The 20,890-nt window shown below is 39.8% G+C and overlaps 2 protein-coding genes across 9 annotated transcripts in view; one reads left to right on the top strand and one right to left on the bottom strand.

Annotated features, from left to right (window-relative positions):
* ralgapa1 (Ral GTPase activating protein catalytic subunit alpha 1) overlaps positions 1-13,135 on the bottom strand; it is a 70,954-nt gene extending 57,819 nt beyond the window's left edge. For 7 of the 8 annotated variants that reach the window (XR_010931841.1, XM_067614195.1, XM_067614196.1 and 4 more), the window contains exons 1-17: positions 12,523-13,135; positions 8,826-8,936; positions 8,619-8,668; positions 7,314-7,371; positions 6,862-6,905; positions 6,487-6,664; positions 6,199-6,314; positions 5,676-5,814; positions 5,230-5,438; positions 4,468-4,791; positions 4,042-4,221; positions 2,859-2,927; positions 2,532-2,680; positions 2,257-2,380; positions 1,502-1,648; positions 998-1,088; positions 348-512 (exon numbers count right to left, since the gene is read on the bottom strand). Coding sequence is in view for 7 of the 8 variants with exons in the window: in XM_067614195.1 (XP_067470296.1) it covers positions 348-512; positions 998-1,088; positions 1,502-1,648; positions 2,257-2,380; positions 2,532-2,680; positions 2,859-2,927; positions 4,042-4,221; positions 4,468-4,791; positions 5,230-5,438; positions 5,676-5,814; positions 6,199-6,314; positions 6,487-6,664; positions 6,862-6,905; positions 7,314-7,371; positions 8,619-8,668; positions 8,826-8,936; positions 12,523-12,628 (2,260 nt within the window). In the remaining variant the exon portion in view is untranslated. The remainder of the gene's footprint in view (positions 1-347; positions 513-997; positions 1,089-1,501; positions 1,649-2,256; positions 2,381-2,531; positions 2,681-2,858; positions 2,928-4,041; positions 4,222-4,467; positions 4,792-5,229; positions 5,439-5,675; positions 5,815-6,198; positions 6,315-6,486; positions 6,665-6,861; positions 6,906-7,313; positions 7,372-8,618; positions 8,669-8,825; positions 8,937-12,522) is intronic. The other variant, XM_067614197.1, reaches the window with a different exon arrangement.
* Positions 13,136-13,271: 136 nt separating this feature from the next.
* brms1la (BRMS1 like transcriptional repressor a) lies at positions 13,272-18,984 on the top strand. Its single transcript, XM_067614204.1, has 9 exons — positions 13,272-13,418; positions 14,485-14,636; positions 14,870-14,960; positions 15,102-15,229; positions 15,337-15,416; positions 15,660-15,756; positions 15,876-15,965; positions 16,111-16,175; positions 16,311-18,984. Exons 2-9 carry the CDS (start codon positions 14,498-14,500, stop codon positions 16,407-16,409), a joined length of 789 nt encoding a protein of 262 aa, XP_067470305.1. The 5' UTR covers positions 13,272-13,418; positions 14,485-14,497; the 3' UTR covers positions 16,410-18,984.
* Positions 18,985-20,890: the final 1,906 nt, after the last annotated feature.

The following is a 20,890-nucleotide window of genomic DNA, read 5'->3' as shown; positions in this document are numbered from 1 at the left end:
AACAAGATTATGCTGGGGAGGAGGGATGACAGTAAGCATACACACAACTTCCTGTCAGGCAGACAGGCAGGAGGAGAAACAAAGAGGAGAGACAAAGTCAAGTCAAATAAAAGGGACTTGAGAAGAAAGAGGAGCTGTCTACAGTGCCCTGAGAAAAGACAGGATGCTAGTTTTTCACTATTATGCTCCCCTTCAACACTCACCTAGACACACATCTCAGCCAGTTTAAACAGGATACACAGAGCGACGTCTGGGAGTCTGTGCTATAAACATGACTGATACTGAACTGACTACTACCGAAGAAGTTAGGTTGAGGAGGACCGTCGTCTAAGAGAAGGGATACTGACCTACAGTCTTCTGGCGGACTATACTCCTGGCCTTTTCGATGCCTGGTGAGCCAGCGGTGGTGGCGCTTCGCTGCCTCATGGCTGCAGCCTGTCCTGGTTGGTCTCTGCTCCAGCCTTTAGAGAAGGAACGATCCACAATCTGCCGCTGGCCCTCCGAACCTATACCTACATAGTTGAGAGAGAATGTCTTGTACAGTACACATTCACCGGTTCTTATTTAAGGACGTATGCTACTCGCTGAGAGCTGCTAGCGAGTGTAAAGATGTGATGCACGCATTTCTCTTTTATTTCATGGTTTATACTTTGCTATATTTTGTAAATATTCCAATTCTCTTCATTCTTGTTTTGTTTCATATCAAACTGACATTTATATTGTTACAAATTTCATTCTGGTCACCTTTGAGAAGTTGTGTGGAATTTCTGGCAGCCAAAGGAGGAAACTCAATGTGTAAGCCTTTAACCTTTGACTTTTTGCACATTGGATATCAAACTAAGGATTATCATATTGTGTCAACAGATTGTAATTCCTTTGCAGCGTTGCAGTTGGCTCAGGGTTATATAATGTCAAAAACAGCTGGCTGCGTTTCAGATCCCCTGTTAGGAAGTTCTGCGTGCCTGCTGGCAATAAAGGCCTCTAGTGACCGACCAACCTTTTCCTTTATGTTTCTTCTGTTTTTGTTCACTGAGTTTGTCCAGAGGCAGCTCGTTCAGATCAACACTGTACAGGTTCCTGGCCAACACCTAAGACACGGAGAAATACACACTGTTTTAACACTTTCTGAGTTTATTAACTAGTACTTGAAGGCAAAAAGCAGATATTTCATAAGCTGAGAGAATGGAAATATGCATCAGAAAGATTTCTGAATGTAATCTAGTCACAATAATGGCAGAGCATGTGAGAAATAGAATTAAAGTGAATACAGAAGCAGAATGATCAGGCATAAAAACAGGAAAGGAAGTGCTGCTTCCTTCATTTAAGTCATCCTCTACTTCACTAATGACCTTTTTATGTGCACATGTTGTAGTAAGTAAGTGAATTTTAAAAAAAAACTCAGTTGACTTGTTCTACATTAAATTTCTTAATTCAACAACTATTCATTTCTTAACATAAAGGTTGGAGGATAACATGATGAAAGTATAGTAACTTCCAGCACCTTGGTGAGGGTCTCCATGGTGAGTGACCACTCAGTCACCAGCTCCTCCCAGCAGGTAAGGGAGGAGAGGACGGAGAGGAGGTCATCCCACAGTTCTCTGCTGATGTAGACGTTCAAGTTCCCCTTAATCCAGGCTACTATCAGTGTCTGTACAGAGAGAAAGTGATGAAATAAAGACATGCCATGTTAGGAAAGTACATTCCAGCTCCCTACTCATAAAAACAAAATACAAGTCAGCTGAGTCATACCTGTTCACTATCAAAATTCATTGTAGTATCCAGAAAAAACAGCATGTAGTTAAATGCTTTTTATGATTGTAGGACAACACATGCTCTTTACAATAAAACCGCACTGTTGTGTAAGCAGAGCTTCCATTTATGTTTTAGAGTGCTATTGATTGTATTAGCATCACTGTTGTAGAAGATATGAAGGCAGCACAGATTGAAGGTAGATTAATTTGAGACAAAGATCATATTCAAATAAATTGCTCTTTAATTAGATGATTATATCACTCAGTCTACACTGATATAATGTGCTTTGGTATATTGTTTTGGGTAACATTATGTTTAGTATTTTAGAGCACTTCAAGCCAGGCATTTTTTTTTTTTATAAGAGCAGAATATAAACAGTAATACAGTTTACTCCTGTCTACTGTGTACTCCCAACACACAAATAACACTGGAATACTGTACAAAACTTTAAGTTTGCAAATCATGAAGAATATATCTCCAGCTAGTGTCTAATAGTGATAGTACCTGAAAGATAGGTCCAGCCAATCTGCCTGACAGTGTGTTGTTCTTCTTGCCTGGAGGCATGATGGATGGAGGTCTTTTCATCACAGACTCTGTCACCCTCAGCAGAACCAGTAAGATCTGCTCCCTATGACCGCCAAAAAACAAGCAGATGTGACAACAGCTTTAATGACATGACACCACTGACATGTATTTAGATGGCATTTCCTTGTTTCATTGTGTCTACCAGTACAAGAAGTGCAATTTATTGTGTGTAACTGTGCAGCTCTTGTTTTTACCATGTTTTCTGGTCCATGGTCTCATGCATGACAAGGCTGCGGTAGATGTTTAAGACTCTCTTGCACATGTCGACATGCTCCTCTAAAAGGATCTTGATGTCGTTGGCTGGCTCCAGTAAGAAAACGTTAGAGGAGTGGGTGATAAAGACCTGAAGAGGAGACAAGCAGTTGGGATGTAAAATGGGTTTTTAAGCACAATTCTACAAGGTGGATGAGGAACAGAAACAACAAATCTGCAACAATAAGATGTTTCTGTATGTTTGCCCGTGTGTGTGTGTGAATATGAGTGAGACTGAAAGACACTGTAAGTGCCTGTGAGACCCAAACCTGTAGTGTAGTCTGAACTCCTGCATGAACACTGTACTCTAACAGTTCACTGTCAATCGCCTTGTTTCCCTGAGGAGAAAATAAACACACAAAGTTTAGTCACAATTACCTATGAAAATACAGGCATCTGTTTATGTTAAATATTTAGTCTTTGAGGAAGAATTTGATCTTTGACATTGACATCAGCAAGGTTCAAGGAGCACATACAGTAACTTTTTCCAAGCCCAGGATTCATTGTCTTTATAACTGCAACAACAGGGCCAGCCCTATAAACACGAATGTCTGTGACTGACTGACTGACTGACTGACTGACTGATTGACTGACTGACTGACTGAGTGACTGAGTGATGAAGTTACACCATTGGTCAGCTGAAGCTTGGGACAGCCAAGTTTCCCAGAATGCATTTCTGCACCTGCACCAACCGACAGCAATGGCAGAGACTTTGAGCCAGGCTAAAAGCTGTTGTAATTTTCATTGTAGGACTGTTAATATGTCACTTTATTAAGTTTTAATATTTTTGCCCAGGTGAGAAAATAACCATTTAGATTCCCAAAATGTGGTCAGTTTATCCAAATAACACCTATTTGAAAATGTCAGAGATGTTTCAGAGCCACTGGTCGGGTGAGAGCAGCTGGTAAACGTCTGTTGTCAGCTTTTTGGTGATTTATCACTGGCTCTAATGTCTCCACAGCACATTGATATATGATATAATTCCTTTTGGAAGATAAATGATGGTCTCTCATCTCTCTGTCACTGAGGTTATTTTTTTGTGAGAAAAAAAGTGTGAGCTTTGAGTTGAGATGATTTTGTCACAGTACAGTCAGGCAGGTGTGTTGAAACTGAGCTGCTGCTGTCAGCAGGAACACTGCTGCTCCAACTGAAGAATAATTGTACTGCGTCCTCCTGTCCTTGGAAGTTTGTATTCCTGAGTCGAACTTGCCAAGTCCGAACTACTACTTCCTCTAGCCTTTCATACATGGTCTATCCATATACTAGGTTTTGACCTAGTCTTGTTCTTTCTTTTCTCAGAGACTACCTGTAAAAATGCCTTGTGGGCTGGTTCAGAGTGAAAAAACCTAGCAGTGCTTAAGTAGTACATGTCGCATGTGTATATCAAGATCTGTTCACATGGCCCACCTGAATACCGGCTGATTATATTTCTGATTTCAGGTGATTCCTCACCTCATCATCCTTGTCTCCAAGCTGAGAGCCTGTATCCATGCTACTTGCAGTGGCTATGGGATAGGGTCCCTCCTCCGGCTCCTTCATAAACACTGGCTTGTCTTCCATGGAGATCCACTCTTGGTAAACACGGACCACTTTTCGCATTGCTGCAGCTTCGCACATGGGAAGAAGAAAGGCCTATGATGGTAGAAACAGATATATATATATATATAAGTATTATCACGTGACATTTCTTATGTTATACTTATGTTAGAAAAATACTGTGTAGATCCTCAACAAATGTGGACATATCATTGCATATTTTTATCGGTGCCTGCTTTGTAATTTATATTTTTAACATTGTTGAATAATATGTTTCAGTTCCACTGTGTCGAACTGTCTTACACCCCCACTTACTAAAAAATAAAATCACTTCTCCTTCACCTGTCTAAAGATCTCAGTGATGAAGTTGACGTTGGTTCTGGAGCTGGTCAGGACTCTCCTCACCACCTCCATGTCTGTTAGCTGCTCTTCATCCATGGAGCAGAGCGAGGAGGAGCTGGGCTCCCTCTCTGTCAATGTAGATGTGTTGGAGTGACTCTGTTCAGGTTCACCCCCAGTCCCTGAACCCCCACAGATCCCCATGCTGCTTCCTCCTGGTCCTAATGAGCTCCCGCTCCCTTCCAGGTGGTTGTCAGATCGGATACCTCCTCCACCGCTGTCGTCTGAGCTGCCTGCAGAGCGAGCAGCCAGTCCGGCTGCTGCTCGCTGGAGATGAAGAGTTATACAGTGAGGTAAGAAAGTAAGTAGAAGTCAGAAGAATAAGAGACAGAAAATAATTTCTTAAAGGCCTGTCTTAAAACAACACTGAAACAAGTTTTCCTCGCTGTAATCATTCCTCCTGTCCATATTGGCTATTAAAAGCTCCCCTTCAAATGTGCTAAGCTGGTGTTATGGAACATTCTTATATTATTTAATATAATTTTGTCTAATCTCTCACCAGCCTTTTTACATTTGCAGTTCTAACCAGCTGATGTGTAGTAGGTTTTTGTCAGGAAAAACCCTCTAAACAACAAGTTCTACCTTGTTCAAAAACAGGAGCTCACATTTGACCACTTCAGTGATGTCAACATGATAAAGTACTCTTTCCAGTGACTCAAACCACTACTTGGCACACTATCTATTACCACAATATGTGTGTGTTACCTGTATGTTCTTGGGGACGTTCTCTCCCTCTGTTCCTGGGATGTGTGTGTGTGTGTTGGGTCGTGGCTCCAGCCAGAAGGAAACCAGCCAGCGGATGAAGATAACTCGAGCCTGAAGGAAACTCTCTTTGGTGCAGTAGATTGTTTCACCACCGTCCTGCTCCCTGCGCACCACGCTGTAGTAGGGTTTAGAACGCATCGGAGGCACATCTGCAAGGACAGACAATGATCTTTAGGTTGTGTACAGTAATAAATAATGTTCCTGTTCTGTCAATGTACTCCAATGAGTTTCTAGGTGGACGGTGGTGCTATCAAAATACTTCAATATGCTTTAAAATCATAATTTATATTTATAAAAGTTAAATGTTATGATTGCCATATTTCAAGATCGTATTGTTCTTACAGTAGAAGCTCACAAGTAGCTCTTAATGATTTCATTGTACTGACCCAGTATGGGGCTGTAGAGGCTGGTTTCCATGGCGAAGTTGGGAAAGATGTGTGAAAGGTAAAATTTCCTGAAGTGACCAAAGAGGAAGCTGAAACCACGTTCATGGTTGTCTTTACAACGCCACTCAAGAGACTTGGCCTGGTGGATGCACACAAACACACAAAGACAAACAAGCTCATGTTATAAAGAGGGCATTACGCACACAAAATAGGGTTGAGTGGAGAAAAGCTCCATTGTTTTAAAGGGAGAATGTGCCACTGTGTGTGTGTGTGTGTACATGCATGAGTGTGATAGCAGCAAGAAGAGGAAACACAAGAGCTGTGTCAATAAGGGAAGAAACTTGTATAAAGGGTTAGTGATACTAGTCAGACATTAAATGAATACTTAATCTACCATCATGTTTGTCAGTAGCTGATAGAATACCTGGTTTCTCCCACATGTTTAGCATTAGTAAGGAGTCAGAGCATTCTTATTGTGTAATTATGTTCTGTTAGCTTTGTTAGTAAGAAATAATGATAATACCTGGTTTACCATGTATTTCAGTAGCGCTTCTAGAAAATAAGCAGTGAGGTCTTCCTGGTTCTTGTCACCTGACTGGGGAGGAACCAGTGGAGTGATTTCTTCTGGGGTCACCTGAGCTGCAAGGGGGGTGAAGCAGGGAGATTACATTGAATACTTGTCTCTGTAGATTGTGGTTCCAATCATATCCATTATATCAAAAGGTGCAACAGTGACTGGTTCATTTCCTTAATGAAAGCTCATTTATCATTCTGTCCCCACTGTGTTTGTTTGTGTGTTTATTCTACTAACTCTCTGTTAAACTCAGCGACGGGTTGATCAGCGTGTCCAAGGTGCGTGGAGTCCCGTGGCAGAGTGGTGCTGGGAAGCCAGGGATCAAACAGGCAAACATGCAGAGCTGCTCACGCTCCGCATTAGTCTGTAGTGCCTGCATCCACAGCAGGAACAAGCGCACACCTTCACGGCGGATCTACAGAGCAGATGAGAGATAGAGAAGAGAGACAAGGTATGAAGAGAATCCAAATAAGTGTGTATCACTTGAAGCATTTAGTTTTTCTTCCCCAACATTATTAAATTAAGAAGACAAGGCTTAGGAGGCGGGGAGGACTAGGATCTAGGGGCTGTGACTGACAGGTAACACAGAGTAAACCCAGGTCAGAACAGTACCTTTAGAGAGTTCCCAGTGTGCAACAGCTTCTTGAGGATCAGCCCTGAGAGAGAAAGACATGTGAGCCTGGTCATTTAAAACATCTGTGCTCAGTAAATATAATGTAAGTTAGTCAGCTCCTCATACATTAGTGTGCAGATTTTTCCATCCTTTTGCATTTGGGAAAATACTGAGATATCCAACTGCACTAAACACATCTTAAGGAAAATGGAAATGCATTGTTGAAATTCTACACAACTGCACAGCAACGTCATGCCATAAATTCTTCACTATTTGTAAAGTTTTGGAGCTGTTTTGTCTCTTTACATTACATGAAACAATCTATCATGTGAGTGGCCAAAACTGGTTCAACCTGATTCAGCAACGCTGGGACAATCTGATCATGTCCACACTTATGAGACAAGCTGCAACACATGTTTCAAGGGGCCGAGTGTGGTTTTGTGGTTCTTACCGATGCTGTGGAACTGCCATCGTCTCTGAATTCTCTCTGGTAGGAGCTGGAGGATTTTCTGAAGAAGGGAAAAAAAAGACATATCAAGAGAACAATTATTATATATTTGTTAATACATCTGTTAATGATATTCCCTTTTCCATATTACCTCACAGGTCCATTGTTTACAACATGACCATTAAAGAGTCTGGCTTTTGGACTGTGCTGTATATGCTGTAGCTATTCTGAATCTAATCATATCGGATTCAGACAATTTAACAGTGGACAAAATGCAATATGAGGACATTTAAGTTAGTAAGAGATTTATAATATCAGTTTTATATTAAAATATATATATAATATAAATATATTTTATAAATTCAGTTTATTGTGGAACCATAATTTCAACTCACACCTAACATGGGAAACCTATATTTAGCACATTCTTTTACCAAAGTGCTCACTGGACTTGTGTTTTGCCCCGGCCCTGTTCTGAATTTAAAGAGGAGTATGTGGAGTGTGGAGGGGCAAATAGAGGTCAGCAACACACACACACACACACATACATACTCTCTCTCTCTGTTATCTTATCCTGGCTACTGTAAAGCACCACCACCCAGCTCTGAGTGTTGCTAAATGCCTGTGGTCTTACTCTGAGGTCAATGCCAGCTGGTGTTATGGTACTGACCAGGACCACCTACATGAGTTACAGCTCATGGAATCATAAACACCTCCGCGATTTAGTTTCATGTCATGTCAAAAATCCATTTTGTAGTCATGCTGCAACTAGCATTTAGTTCATAAGAGCAAAATAGCACAAGTGAAACTTCCATTTCTCCTCAGACATTCCACTAACTCTTTCTCAGGAATGACTTCTTCTTCCTAGATAATCTACATGAATCTATAATTCCTTTATAACTTTGTAGAAGTCAATCTTGTGCCCTTCCTACTGCATGTGTTCACTTTGTTTCCTGTTAATGGTAGAGATGATGCAGGGAGAAAAACACACACAACATTTTAAGAACCAAGACTTCATAAGAAATAATGAGAGCATGTGCTACAGTAGGTGGTTTCCAGGGTTGGACTGCAGCAAATACCTCACACATTTGAATGAATTATAATCAATGTGCAGGTGAGATAGAGAGGTTTAAACAGTAGTTGTTCTGCAACTACTGTTTAGTTGTTCACAGTTAAATATTGACGGACACTATTGCAGCCCATCAAATCTAGTGGTCCGTTGCCTCCATGCTTCCATTTGTTATCCCACACTTTTTTTTAGATTTCCAGTAGAAATGTACAAAGTAGAAATGTGCAATATTTTATTACCTCAAAGATGAAGAGGATAGAGTCCAGCTCCTCCCTCTGAGACTTGTGACCTGAAACACAGACTCACTTGAAAAACATCACCATGATATGAATCTAATAGCAAGTACTTATTGCTATTAAACAGAGCAGGTAGGTACCCTGTTGAAGCTGACCAATCAGCACTTGTCTTATTATTTGGTTCATGACTTTAATGTAGGTGAAACTTACCTTTTTGCTTGAGGCTGACTTCGATGGTGACAAAGTTCTCAAAGAAGACATAGTAGATATGGGAGTAGTTCAGGTCAAAGAACTGCTTCAGCTCTGAGGGCTCTGCATTTTCTGCACAATTAGAGGGTAAATGAAGTTGAGAATTAACTAAAACACACACTCAGGTGAAGAACACTAAGTTAAAGTGTACACAAACTTGTCTCTCATATCAAATGTTCATTAAACTTGGAACCCTCCCACCACCGTAACACAAAACATCAAATATGCTTCTTCAATTTGACCTCCACACATCTCTTCCTCCACACACATAGGTGTATGCAGTCAGAGAAAGACAGAAAAAATATAATAATAAAAACATAAGAGGAAACTTCACAATGAATCTGAGTAATATGATTTTAAAATGGACATTTAAACCAGTTGGTATGCACTCCTCGTCTAAAAGATTTCCATTTAGGAGTCTAAATACATCTATAATAATGAGAAAAACTTGTGTTGTGAAGACCACATATTTCTGACTTTTCATCACAGGAAGTACATTTAAGTAATCTCACCTCACCGCAACATCTGGGTTCTCTAAATACACTCGTGTCACGTCAAGCCGCAGTAAGAAAGACTCACAGCCCAGTCTGAGTCGCAGCCACAGTTTAAGACATGCTGCTCTAAAAGATGGGAAGTTTACCTTAATGTGTTCTGGTCAGAATCTCTGCCTCAACACAACTAGCTGTCATTAGGAAGGAGACGTACTGATTCGGACACTGAGATAAAACACATGCTCATACTGAGAATGCACCCACCAGTGTAGCCCAGGGTCAAACCAGAAAGAAAATACACAAGTATGTGAGACTATCTTAAGCTACGCACAGCCGCACACATGCATGTCAACAGGTACACACACAGACACACACATACACACAGACACACAGACAGACAGACAGACACACACCCACACCAAGAAGAGCCTCTGGTGATAGACTGTCTCTGGCTTTGTTTATATGACGTCCGAAAGCTGAACTCTGCCCCACACACACACAAACACACACACATACACACACACACGCACACGCACACACACACACAGGCCATCTGTGTTCTGTGCCATAGTGGTTGCCCTTGTAAGGTCTTTGTGGCCTAGCTGAGTGGTTTTCTATCTTTTCCTCTGGGGACTGGCATTTTTCACCACCTGACTGCACTGGCCATTTCTCAAGCTGATGTACTTTAACGACTTCCCTACAAAACCCAAAGAAAATTATTTAGTCACTTAACACGTGTCAACAGAGCAACATTAAGTTGTAGTGCTGGATTCTCCATTAGTTCAGACCTCAAATGTTTGACTTCATGATGACCAGAGTTACATTTACCTGCTGTTCTATGTAAAACCAAGTCTGAATCACTCATCTTCCTGCTTTAGGCAACACATGCTATCTGTGGTTTTCATAATGTGCTGACCTTAATTCTGACCTTATAATGTGATTTGGCGGTGACATCCTCTGTCAGAGGACTGTGCTAAATAGCTCATATACACAAAACTATATTATTTAGAGCAGTTGTTCTCAACCTGGGGTCTGGCCCCCCAGGGGTCCTTGAGGGGGTTCCAAGAGGTCCCCAGAAAAATGAGGAATATTTTAATTTCACTATTATTTCACAGACTAGAAGTTAGCCCAATGAGAGAATGTAAAAGAATGACTATTGCGGTCATAGGTTTCAACAGTCATGAATGCAGTTATGCAATAAAGTTGTCACAATACCAGAATTTTAAACTTTAATACCATACTAGTATAAAAAAACAATACTCGATAACTCTTTTGATACCAGGCATTGCTAACCTGACCCACCAGTTGTAGTGGGTTCATTGCTGGAGAGAATGCCATAACAGCTGCAGGTTGAGGATTGGTTGATTTTCTCTAACAGCCTTATCATGGAATAACTCGATCTTATCAGATAAGGATTCTTGAGACATCTTATCAAACACAGATCCACAGCCTGTTGTGTATCAGTTTGGGGTTCATTGACACCAAAAAGGCTGAGAACCACTGACTTAGAGTACTGCCAGATTATTAAAATCTGCAAATAAACACAGTCATGGTTTTGTCCTAAACAAAACAGTAGGCCAGATTATTAAAATCTGCAAATAAACACAGTCATGGTTTTGTCCTAAACACAACAGTAGGGCGAGCAAATTTTCTTTTTGTTCTGTCATCAACAACAGAGCCAAACAGGACTTGAGAGCATTTATTTAATAGCCCGATTGCATCAAAAGGGATTGCAAAGCTTCTTGTTGAATCATTCTGTCTGATTAGACATAAACTATTCTATTATAAAACTTGTAAAAAATACTCTTAGTGCTCAGTCTCTATTTCCTACAGTGACTATGGTGAATATTTTTCAGGAAACTGGTCAATGTGTTTTCATGAGAATGATGTTTACATGGGCAACATTATCAACATGGATAAACAGATCTTGCTCTAGGGTATATTTAGCCTGGTTTCTCCTCGTACTGGCACTGCTTCAGTTATTCTTAATCAGAGCTACAGCTAATAGTGCCCATGTGCATTTTCTTCAAGAGGTGGTCTGGCACCATGCATGTTAAAATGATGTTGTTGGCTATTGTTCAGCTGTCTGAGTATTCGTTCTCGAACAATGTAACTGCAAATGTGTGCGTGTGCGTGTGTGTCTGTGATAGTTATCAAGGTCTTGCCTTCCCCATAGAGCACAGAGAGGGGGCACACCCCTTTCTCTCTCTGTCACACACACACACACACACACACACACACACACACACACACACACACAGTCTAGTAGCTCTTACAATAGAAACAGGAAGCTGAGCTACTGTACTGGACACTGAGAGGAAATACTAGAGGCTGTTTCCCTCTCCGGTCAGTGTGTGTGTGTCCGTGGGTGTGTACATGTGTGAGAGAGAGTGTGTGTGTGTGTGTGTGCATGCGCCAAAGATACACAAAGACACTCACAGAGCCATCACACATTCACATCTATTACCCTGTCATCCACCCTGTTCACCCACACATTAAAAACATTGCAACTGGTGTTGTGTTGTAACACATCCTAATACGTGTTTTAAAGAAACACTCACATACCACGTCTTTGTCCAGCACTGAGACACACCTCTGGAGAAATCACAACAGTCTGACTAACAGCTTGTAGCATCTCTGTGCCTAGATTTTAAGCAGTGCACTTATTTTTCACAAGGGAATACATTTAATACGCCCAATTCTCCTCTATGCAAAGACCTTAAGTCAAATGCAATTCATAAATCTGACAATATAAAGGCTTTACCACTATCATACATTATAAAGTCGCCTTTCAACCTTCTTCAACTCATTCACCTCATTTATTTTCAAACATATTTCACTTATTATTCACTGCATTCAAAAGACTCATTACTGTCCAACATCGTGATTCTGAGGGATGAAGAACAGAAAGCCATAACGTTAACTTAAAAGATTAAAGACTGAGAGAAAATTATAACCGAGTCAATGATAAACAAAATCTTTAAAATTGACTACAGGATAGATGCCGAATGGTTGAGCAGATACTAAAAGATCTTAAATGGTCTTAAAGTTTGTTATAAAAAGGCTGTATCACTGTTTACAATGCAGTGCAACTTTGAATGTCGAGATTTTCGTACTGAGTTTGGTGTGACATTCCCTGTAGAAGCTAACCATGGTTTTTAACTTACCTATGACTATTCTGAGATGTTTGAGTCTCGTCAACACGTCCTTCTTCGGGTCCAACACTTTCTGTGTTGACTTTTTAACGTCCCCATGAGGCTTTTTGGAGAACATTCCCGAGGCAGGATTCACAAGAATGCGATGGTAGACAGCAAAGGAGAGGGGCTAGCTGTGAGTCTAGCCACTTAAAACAGCTTCAGCTAGCGTTAATCTTCAAATTATAACTGAAAAACCGTTGCTCCTGGAGCATTTATTAAGAATCAGCAGCCGTCCGCAACAGCGCGGAGTATATCAATAAGGAAAATGTGTCTGGAATGAAGCATTTTGTTTAAACTAAGACAAATATTTTGTAAAAAACAAAGCATCCATCCATTGCAGCTCCCTTCCACAACAGTCCGCAGCCTGAAGGCTCAAGTAGCTGCTGCTCACTCACAAAACATCATGGCGGAGCAGGGAGGAGGGAAAACAAAATAATGGATACCAGAGAAATCCAACGCCAACATAGTTGAACAATAAGCAAACTTTTATAATGTAGTCTGAAATATATGGCAAACGAATTTCATAAAAAATGAAGTATATTTCGGACTCACACGTCGCCTCAAATTCCGCTGCTATTTAAGTTCTGAAGGCTTTGAAGCTCTCCGCTTCAAGCTATAGTGCTGCATTCTGGGTAACGTAGTTCTCTGCTCGTTGTTAAGACCTTTGGTGCCAAGAATCTTAGCGTGAAAAGAAAACTACAGTTCCCAATACAAATAAGACCGCCCTACCGAGATTTGTTTTTAGCTTAGCTGAAGGCGCACGAGCGGCATTGTATCATAGTGAGAAAATAAGTTTTAAGTTTGTTTTTGTCGGAAAATTAAATTTCTTTTAAGATTCCCGCAAACTTCCAGCACCCCGCTATCCAGTGAGTTCTAAATTACCTTCAAGCTTCTTCATAAATGTATTTTTATAACAAGTCGTGCTAAGCTTGCTAACATGCTAACGTAATGCTCGCTCAGTCTGTTGTTTGTTGGTGTTTATGTTATCTCGTTTAGTTCAATAATTAATAAGACAAATAGCTACATCTCCAATTTAGTAGAAAACTGCTATATGTGCACAATTTTCAAAAATATAGCAAATCACAAGCGATATAATACATTTTCCAATATGGTTTATACTTAGCTTCAAGGATGATCATTCCTAGTAATATTATAATTAAATCCAACATAAGAATATAGATAAATGAAGAATAAATATGCATATAACATCCTTCAGTAGATAAGTTATAGTGTTTCGGTGGTTACCCCACATCACTACCTGCATATGGTAAACAACAACGGTGATGTACAGTCAAATGAAAGAAAAAACAGAAATGTGGAAATATCTCCTCAGTCATTTGCTCAACGAATTTAAGCAATGTGCTGATGCTTGAAGAATTATTACTTCATAATCTGCTGTATGAGATTGACATTCAGTTTACTGGTAAGCAATGGCACTAATGTCACTCCTTATACTCAAGTATGAAACAGCTGATGAGGAGCTACTGCAGTCTTCAGAAAATCTCAGTTATGGCATCCTAAAAGTTTAAAAAACATTAATACTTCAAAGTTTTTGCTTTGGACTGCCAAATCATCCCAATGGCCATGCCCATATGACAAGAATGCCATTCAAACATCATATTTATAATTCCAAGTGTTAAATGAATGTTCTCATTCCATTATAATTACACATCATGCAGACGGAAAAACATCAGTAATGATGAATTTATGCATTATGGACAATTTGATGTACAGGCAGAACTACTAATGCTCCCCAGTGGATGTAAAATGTGCACATGCTTTGACATGTTTTAGTGTTGTTATTGTCTGTAGGCCTAAAACTTTACTTATGTAATCGAGCAATATGTTAAAAGTGTAAAGCTGCATCTGTTGTGGGTAAAACTCCCTAAAGAGCCTGACATTGTCTTTCTATCTAACACTACCGGTGTGAAGTTGACTTGCTGCCATGCCGGTGCACCGAGACCGGGAGAAGAAGGAGAGCACAGCAGAGGAGATGGAGGTGGAGGAACATGAGCAGGAGGCATCCAGCTCAGAGGAGGAAGATTCGGACACCTCCTCTGTCTCAGAAGACGGAGACAGCTCTGGTGAGAAAGTCAGAAAGAGTAGAAAATGAGCACAACATTCCTATTAAGATTATATTAATGGCCGCCATGAATAGAAGTATTATGTAAGCGCAGCTTTGTTGCTGTGAAAGGTTTGAGTGGAGATTCTTACAAAATAAATTGTGCAATTTCTACCCTTACCCTCATGAAATTCTTTCAATATTAAGTTGCAAAACTAGAGGTGTGTGTGTGTTTGATACTTTCTGCTGTTTCAGAAATGGATGAGGAGGACTGTGAGCGGAGGAGGATGGAGTGTTTGGATGAAATGTCCAACCTGGAAAAACAGTTCACTGATCTCAAAGACCAGTAAGACTGAAACACTTTGGAAGTTTTGCTGTTTATTTGATCTTTTAATGAAAGAAAATAAAAACTTTCAAAAGTCACTGACAAGAATGAGTTATGTCTATAGTTACATGTGTGTGTGTTTGTGTGCGTGTGTGTGCGCAGGCTGTATCGGGAGCGTCTCAGTCAGGTGAACAGTAAGCTGGCAGAGGTGGAGGCTGGTCGGGCAGCGGAATATCTGGAGCCTCTGGCAGTACTGCTGGAGAACATGCAGGTCCGCACCAAGGTGGCAGGTAACTTTAACACACACACAAACACACACACACAGTGTCATAAAGTCTTATACACTCTAGTCTTCTCATTCACTCTCACTTTGTGTGTCTACCTCTGTCTTTGTCAGGTATCTACAGGGAGTTGTGTTTGGAGTCTGTGAAGAACAAATATCAGTGTGAGATCCAGGCAGCATCCCAGCACTGGGAGGTCAGACACACACACACACACACACACACACACACACACACACACACACACACACACACACTTTCATTACCTTGCAGTTTCTCTCGAGTCCTCAAATTTGTTTCAAATTTCAATGAGTATATGTGTATCTCATTTCTGGTAGTGTATGTAAATATTCAGATGCATGCTTTTGTGTTTTATTTGAGGGGCTTATTACTGTATGTGTGTGTGTGTGTGTGTGTGTGTGTGTGTGTGTGTATGCAGAGTGAGAAGCTGCTGCTGTTTGATACAGTTCAGAGTGAACTGGAGGAGAAAATAAGAAGACTGGAGGAAGACAGACACAGCATAGACATTACATCAGGTAACACATGCATGTTCAACTAAATACAACACATTGTAATTTCAGTAATAAGAACACACCATACACATCCATTCAATGCTTATACAAAACATTAAAATCTTTCTCTGCGTCTCTATCAGAACTGTGGAATGATGAGTTGTCAGGGAGGAAGAAGAGGAGAGATGCTTTAAGTCCAGATAAGAAGAGGAGACGACCTTCAGTGGTGTCTGATATCCTTCTACTGTTACTGTTCACATTGATACTCCTACTAAGTGCTTTTACTGCTTCTATAAATCCCAGATACCGGTATCTGAATGTGTCCTTATATATAAATTCATTCCTGCTCCCCTTGTCACTGTCCTTAACCCTGCTTACGTCCATATATTGTCTACATGCTGCCTGACTTGGATATCCTGGAGGACTGGACAGCTATCAGAAAGGTGTGTGACTATTGATAAGCAGAGGTGTGTCTTTGTGTCTCGATGACATTAGCGTGGACAGGCATCTTTTAACAACCGTGCATTTGTGTGTGTGTGTGTGTGTGTGTGTGTGTGTGTGTGTGTATTGTGCTTCAGGCTGTGGCTACGCTGGGTCCTCACAGAGGGAAGGCCGACTCCGACAGCTCCGTGTTCCCATTCAGACCAGACAGAAACAGACCCATTCTCAACTGCTGAGGCATACAGACACACGCACAATACATGCAAATACACATGACACACACAGTAGCATTCACTTCTCCCAGCACAAGAACACACACACAGATGAACATTTCTCTGAATCTTCCCAAAAATCCTTTAAACTCCTCAGCTAACAGCGAACACAGCCTCGTCTGTTAGCGACACCAGTCGGTAAGCTGCCTCTCGTGCCGACCGGCACACACAACAAGGACTCACGGGTTGAATCCCTTTAAAGGACAAACAGGAATAGAAGCATTTTTTTGTCCCCACTGACAAGTTAGATACCGGTGCTTGAGTTCAGACGTGGACTCAGCAGGTGATTTAGACCTCGTTATTGAATTTGAAGCGTTGGATTCTGTTCACACAGTGCAGGAGGAGGAGCAGGTTTTCCCACTAACAGTTACAGACAGTTACAAGCAAATGAATGGTTTCATTCCAAAATGACAAATCCACAATTTGATCACCAATACATGCTTTTGGAGGCTCATGTCACCATTTTTATGGAGAAATTGATAAGTTGATTTGTCCTACTTAGACAGTACCTTTCATTTGACCATTTTCATGCCAAACATTATGAGGAATTATTTTAGACTTTTAGTTTTAATCCCAGTTTTGTATTGTCGCCAGGCTGTAAAAAAAATATTACAGTGATGCAGCATATTAAGTATCATTGGACAATACATTTATGAAATGCTGGTTATATATGTACTGTGTTAATGACTGATGCCTTGAAAAGGAAGAACCTCATCATAGTGCATGTACATGATGCAGATTGACATATCTATATTTTTATTTTATTATAACATTAAAAAAATATTGCCAATAATTGTTGCAACACACAGTGACTCTGGCATGAAAGTAAAACACACTTTTGAACAAGAATTTCAGTATATACCAGTACTACATCCTTTCAGACAGATGTTCAGTGTTCAACCAGGTACAATGTGGTGTTTTGGAATGAATCCTTTCAAATGCTTTCTGACAAATTATTTTCATATTTCCTGGTTACATTTTGAAATTTTGACTAGTTGTACCTAGTACCTAGTATTTGGTGAGGGTCTTTACACGCTAAGGTAATCTGACAGTATACTCCAACCGAAACTGAATTCATTTAGTGTCCATTTCATAGCTACAGTTAGTAAGATTGTAACTGAATTAAGTATTTTGTTTGGCTGCTTCAACTTTTTTTTTTTTTTTTTTTTTTTACAGCTAGTGGTCTCCACCATCTGAGGTGGACTCGAGCCATCCATGTGACTCAAGTAGACCTCGAGTCACATGGATTGTTTGCTTAGTTGTCTGAGCACTGTACTCACCAGAAGTTCAGGAGCCATTGCAAACATTTAAACTTGAGTTTTGTTTGGTGATGCTGGAGCCTTCAGAGGGAGTGTTAGTTAGACCAAACCAGGATAAGATAAAATAGAAAGTTATTAATAAAGCTTCCACTGTCATTCAGGGAAATGGCCGTTAATACTGTACATGAACCTGGTCCATTGTGCCATGGAAAATGTTGATTTTTTTTTTTTTTTGTACCTTTTTATGTGGGTCAGTTTAAATGTATTATGGGAGACTAATAATTACTTTTTTATGATGTTTTGAATATTTAGGTGGTGACCATATGACAGTTTGTACAGTTTTCTGTCATTTCAGACAGCATCCAGCACTCCACTGTGCCTATATTTCAAGTTAAGTTGTGGTAAATGTCATGTTTTTTTTTGTTTTAATGGTGCATCTCGCATTTTGTGGAATTACAGTTTGATAGCTGCAACAGCGGTTGAGATAAACTTGTAGATAACTTAAATCGCACATTGATTGCAGCAATGAAAACACAAGATAAGGAGAAAGATTTGTCAAGACTGTGTGCATTTCACCAAGACGAGGTCATATGCACTCAAGAAGAGTTTTCTTAACTGTCTAAAGCCCAACTTCATGTTTGTATTAGATTTCTGTTATTCCAGGCTTTAACTCTCTCTTAACATTTTACACCACTATTCCTGCTGGTAACATATTCAATTGGGATAAGAACATAGCAAACAGACAGTTATCCCTTTCAAGGAATTTCAAGTTACCCAGGTATTATCGGTATATTCTCTGCTTACATATCTACCTCTTCTCTCTCTCTTTCTATGTCACACTTTTTACATTATTACTCATGAAAGTTCTTCCATCTTGATGAGCATCCTTACAAGAACAGTTCTTTCAGCGTACTGCTGGTTTATAAAGCTGTCTCTATGGATTTGTTAGATTGTATTTTCTTTAAAGCCTACAGTGATGGTGGTTAATTGTACAGACTGACTGTAAGGAGAAAATAATAGTATGAGAAAATGACATGTTCTTCCAATTATAGCCCATCATTCAATCTTCATAGTTAAAAACATGTTGTTTATAAAGGATGATGAACAAATTGCCATTTAATATTATTGATTTTATAAACGGAGGTTTTTGAGGTGGTGGTGATGTGTCAAATCAATATTTTTCAGCAGTTTATGTGAAGTAATGTGTCAGGTACATTATTTTCATTCTCATTGATGATGTGGATGGGATGTTTTACGAGTAAAATCTGTTTTATAAAGTACTGTGTGGTGTCTCTGTTAATATGTTCAGCAGTGAACACGCTGACAGCAGGGCTGAGTTGAGCACATTGATCTACATTTTGCAGCACAAGCACTGCCCTGCCCTGGCTCTTTGCTTGTGATTTACCTCACTAATAAGAATTAAATATTTAGCAGCTTTCCATAACAGAGTTTACAAATTGCTTTACCGGACTGAAAGAGAACACGTTGCAGGGACTGAAGAGGCCAACCCTGCTGAAATCTGAGAGGATTTAACACCAGAGTATATCCTCCTAATGAAATTATTATGGATCACATAATAATTTTATTGGATCACATAATCTCTTTTATACAGCGGTGACCACATGGGGCATGGAGAATGTGATAAATGGTTTAATGGCACGTTTCTTTTCATCCAACAAATGCACTCTGTTGCAGGAAGCTCTGTCTGGCACAGTCGACACATTCACTCCATTTTCCATTCTCCATCACAAACAGAAGTAGTTGTTTGTTTAGGGCCAATTTCCCATAAAAAATGTGAAAAGTAATCATCACTTAATATTAACACATAGTGCTTGTTTCTATTAAAGTTCTTGACTTAGTCAGGCATTAAAGCCTTTAATCATTCAAGACTTTTAAAGCTGGATTTATCAGCCTGATCAAAGATATTCTTGTTTATTCCATGTTTCATACAGGAAACTGTTCTTACTGAATGTTACACAGCACCTACAAAGTATTGCTTCATTTACCCTCTTATCTCTGCAGCTTTCAGCACTGTTCAAAAAAAAATCACTGAATTCGGTTTGGGAGTCAATTGGCTTTTCAGCATAGGGGAGTGTGAGAGTTGCAGCTTCCACATACAGTGACATCATGTGCATACCCTCTAAATAATGCACATAAGCCAAAGTATGTCTCGTTTTACTAACGACTCCTAACTCTTACTAAAGGCAAAATACAAACCTGGGACAAATGTAAGTTATTGTAACATTGCAGCTTTGTTGATTAAGGCAAAATTCTGCAAATTGCACAGGAATTTCTGCTTCAGCTAAGGGGGAAGACTACGCTTTTTACTGTGACTGAAAAGCCCCCGTTTTACCTCAGAGTAATATTTTGGAGAATTGAAGACCAATTCAGGTGATTGTACAACAGCTTGTTTCCAACTAGGGGAGAGTGACAGTGGCAACTTCCAAGTACGATGACATCATGTGCATATCCAGTATTTACTGTACATGAAAACACACTATACCCATGTGTGTCTCATTTTAATAACGACTCATTCTCTAGAAGAATAGCCCTGCAAATATAGTGATCACAAAAGAAAAAAAGGACATAAGAACTCCCCTTTTTTGTACCAGAAATACCAAAAAATGTTACCAAAAATACATGTGTAACTAATAACATTAACAATGGGTCCATTCTATGTGTCCCAGTATGTACAATAACAGCACCTTGGCACACCTGAATGTAATACATCCATCCATCATAAATGTTATGATGTAGTAGTAACACCTGTGCTTCACCTGCTTTAACATTCCTTAAAATTATGTCGTCAGCTAACTAGACTACTTACCACCTGCAACACTGTGTTGATGTCTGTAATGTGGAAATTGAACAAAAAAACCCCCCACAAAATCATAAATCATTTGTATTTCCTGAGATTAAAGAGGGAAAGCGGCTTATTTTGATAACACATCAGATCTTGCCAAATATGATTTAACCCAATATATACCAGTATTTACCTGTAATTTAAACTATACTGTTTAGAAGTCTTGTCATTGAAACTGCACACTTGCAAATGTATGTTTTTTTCACTTTCAAATAAACATTCTGTAAATGTATAAAACGACACATGACAGATTGGTTAGGTAACATTACATATGAATTGTGCTGTTCAATCTGGGTTATAATAATTTGAAGTACATATTTAAA

The sequence above is a fragment of the Thunnus thynnus genome, chromosome 16 (assembly GCF_963924715.1).
Source record: "Thunnus thynnus chromosome 16, fThuThy2.1, whole genome shotgun sequence".
Taxonomy (NCBI): Eukaryota; Metazoa; Chordata; class Actinopteri; order Scombriformes; family Scombridae; genus Thunnus; species Thunnus thynnus.
Note: the sequence above shows the minus strand (reverse complement) of the source record. Positions and strands in the feature narration are given on the sequence as shown.

Coding starts and splice junctions, on each gene's coding strand:
- brms1la (XM_067614204.1), top strand. CDS start 14,498: ATGCCGGTGCACCGAGACCGGGAGAAGAAGGAGAGCACAGCAGAGGAG. Junction 14,637..14,869: donor AGAAGACGGAGACAGCTCTG/GTGAGAAAGTCA, acceptor CTGCTGTTTCAG/AAATGGATGAGGAGGACTGT. Junction 15,966..16,110: donor ACGACCTTCAGTGGTGTCTG/ATATCCTTCTAC, acceptor AACCCTGCTTAC/GTCCATATATTGTCTACATG.